Raw genomic sequence first — 3,378 nt, forward strand, 5'->3', positions numbered from 1 at the left:
CTTTTAAGAAGGCACACCTGTTAATGGAAATGCATTCCAGGTGAGTACCTCATGAAGCTGTTAGAGAGAATGCCAAGAGTGTGCAAAGGTGTCATCAAGGTGGCTATTTGAAGAATCTCAATTATAAAATATATTTTGATTTGTTTAACACTTTTTTGGTTACTACATAATTCATAATGTTATGTCATAGTTTTGATGTCTTCCCTATTTTTCAAAAAAAATTGAAAATAGTAAAAGTAAAGAAAACCCTTGAATGAGTATGTGTACTCAAATTTTTGACCAGTGGTATTCATGTTTTGTTAATAATAAGAGCACAAATGCATGTACCTACACAACGATACAGGCATCATGCACCTTCCTATCAACTGATACCCATATAGTTGAGTCAGCCCCATCTGCCCTCTTAAAGCCCTCACTCACAATCTTCTGTCACAGTTGTTGTCCCCACTCGGCGCTTTCTCAGACAAGACTATCAGTGTTGAACATGCTATAACTGTAAAAATGATGCCCTATCTAATCAAACATGGATACCCGGTTTCTGTGGTACCTCTATGTCTGTCTGCAGGAATTAATGTGTGGAATCATGTACTCAATAAAATAATTACAGCATAAAATGCTTTATTTTACATTTTGGTTTTATCTCAAAAACCTAGTATCCACGTTCGATTGAATGGGGTCCTCAGTCAGTTGTGATGGCCCTTTGGTCTATCTTTCAACAGCTTCCTTTTGAAGCTTGATTCAGTATTGCCTTCCTTTACGAACTTTGCTATCCGGGATCCTTGGGACTTCCCTACCCCTTTGAAGTTGACATTTTAAAAGGTTAAGGTAAGGGTTAAGGTTAAGTAAGGGTTATGGGTAGGGGCTAATGTAAGGGGATAGGGTAGGGATGTTCCAAGGAGCCTAGATAGCACAGACCCTTTCCATGACTGACAAGTGTCTCCCTTTGAAGGTCGTACCATATGAAATGCTCACGATAACCAGTAGAGGGCGAGCTAAACTGCCCAGGGAGGTGGACAGAACAAGACTGGAGGTATCATTTGATTTCTGCATGTGATGATAGATACTCGATTGTCTACTTTGTGTGCATGAATGCTACACAAAAACCTAGTGAGGAAAGTACAGACTCCATAGCTCCATATAGATTCTTGAGAGTTTTTCAATGACTTTATAGGAGCGTAAATGCTAACCACAACATACCCCTCCCCTTCCTTCTTTTCTCAACCTCTCTTCTCACTCTAGCGCCACTTAGCCCCAGAAACGTTCTTTGACATCTTTGGGATGGAGATCCAGGAATTTGACAGGCTTCCACTGTGGAAACGCAACAACATGAAAAAGAAGGCCAAGCTCTTCTAGCAGTCAGAGCAGCATGCACTCATCCCATCCCATAAGATAGCAATCTACTCTACCACTGTAACATAGATGTAGGATTTGTTTTGATTTTCCCCCTTTCCCTCTTTTTTGACATGTTCAAGGAAGCAACGAAATGGACTCTTTTTACTCTATGCTTCCTCTACGGACTGAATACATAATTAACGAACCGATAGATGCTACAAGGAAATAGAATAAACCCATTTCTTGAGTGTTCAAAAATGAAAAAGAATGAGAAAGAATTATAAATTTAGGTCATGTTTTTTTGTTTTTTTACTGCTGCGCTTGTTTTTTTGTTTTGTTTTTCGCTTTGCTTTGAATGGAGCTGCTTTTACTTTCTTTCCCGTTTCTTTAATCTCATGGCACCAAATGGAACATGTTCTTCACATGCGAAACTGGAATGTCTGTCTGTCAGCTTCATAAGTCAATGGTCAGCTTGCCCTCATTTTGGCTGAAACATTTTAGACCAGTGTTGATGTCAAATCAAATGGCTCACAGTCTTCATCATGGAAATATTGGGTCTTGCCATTTCTTTATGGCTCTAGTACATAATATGAGTCCAAATCTTCAAACACTGCTCAGCTTGCCTGAGCACCTAGCCATGTTACTCTCACTGGCATCAGTCTGGAAAAGCCATCAATCAAAACAATATAATGTGGTTTTCATATAGATCCGGGTTATATTCATCAGGGCATGCAACATTTTAAAATGTTCTGTAATGGAAAACTGAAATGAGCGTGGACAAGTCCAAGTAGTCCCTTCCTATTTCAGTTTGTTTTCTTCCATTTGATGCCTATTAAATATGACCCAGGTAGCCTCTTCAACAAAACAGTTTATCCTATCAGGCTCCCATGAAAACGACCCAATTTAGTTTTCCGTTGGTTAAATTGGAGAAGCAATTCCTATTTTACTCACAAATATTCAACAAACACCATCCCAAAAAATACAACATTAAATGTACAAAAATAACAACTGTATTTAAAATGACTGTTTTATAAATGAAACCCACACTGCCATTTGTTGTATTGAAATATAAGCAAAAATAAAGCTTTAAATCCCTGTGTATGATACACCAAAGGTATCACCTGTATTAGTTTATCTCCTCTCAGCTATTAAACTATAATAAACACAGTGTGTGAGGTAGTATGAGGACTCTCCTGTCAAGTTTTATGGGACCAATCAGGCATAGTGTACTCGGGGGACTTGCTGGACTTAAAGAGGCAATAAAGAGGCAGACACCCATGGAGCTGTCTGTCTGTCTCTCTCTCAAACACACACATACAGATACACACACACCCAGGCTCATAGAAGGCCTATAGTTTTGAAGTATGGTATGAATCAAAGTATGAATGGAGAAAACACAGTGTTGCTAAAGATTATCTGTGTATCAAACTGGATAGAACATCTCTGTTAGCTTATAGCCTGCTTACAGCATCTTATACCATGAATGTAAACATATTATTTACAGTCATTTGCCAGGGATCAATTTACACAAGTATATGCAATGCTATACAGTGCGTATAGGGTTGGTTTCCCGGACACAGATTAACCCTAATCCTGGACTAAATAGCATGGTCAATGGAGAGCTGTGACATCAGGATGGATGTCACATTGTCATCTAGGGATTTCCATTGGCAAAGGTTGACCAATCCAAAACTAGAATAATGGAAAAGGGTTACAACAATGACACTGGAACTTAGAAGACAGATGCCTGATGACCTGCATGGTCTGTCTGGAGTAATTTACAGTATAGCGTGTTTGAGTGAGTTGGACAGACAGCTCAAGGTGAATACTTTCCAAGGCAGAGAAAAAGGGACCCACTGACATAACCATAGAAATAGAATGACTAGAATGGATAATCCCCTCATCCCCACAGCAATTTGACAGCACCCTCATGGATACACCCAATCTGGCTCAATGAATGGGCCATGTCTGTTCTAGTGATTCTATTTATACGGACACAACACTATCCACTATGCTCTGGCACATAACCTTGTGACACTAGGGAGG

At 39.3% G+C, this 3,378-nt stretch overlaps 1 protein-coding gene across 18 annotated transcripts in view; it reads left to right on the plus strand.

The window, feature by feature from the left end:
* ablim1a (actin binding LIM protein 1a) overlaps positions 1–2,512 on the plus strand; it is a 147,417-nt gene extending 144,905 nt beyond the window's left edge. For all 18 annotated transcript variants that reach the window (XM_046359143.1, XM_046359152.1, XM_046359141.1 and 15 more), the window contains 2 exons: positions 950–1,030; positions 1,240–2,512. In XM_046359143.1, coding sequence (XP_046215099.1) covers positions 950–1,030; positions 1,240–1,353 — 195 coding nt within the window. In that variant the 3' untranslated portion in view covers positions 1,354–2,512. The remainder of the gene's footprint in view (positions 1–949; positions 1,031–1,239) is intronic.
* The last annotated feature ends 866 nt before the right edge of the window (positions 2,513–3,378 follow it).

The sequence above is a fragment of the Oncorhynchus gorbuscha genome, linkage group LG08 (assembly GCF_021184085.1).
Source record: "Oncorhynchus gorbuscha isolate QuinsamMale2020 ecotype Even-year linkage group LG08, OgorEven_v1.0, whole genome shotgun sequence".
In the NCBI taxonomy this organism is placed as follows: Eukaryota; Metazoa; Chordata; class Actinopteri; order Salmoniformes; family Salmonidae; genus Oncorhynchus; species Oncorhynchus gorbuscha.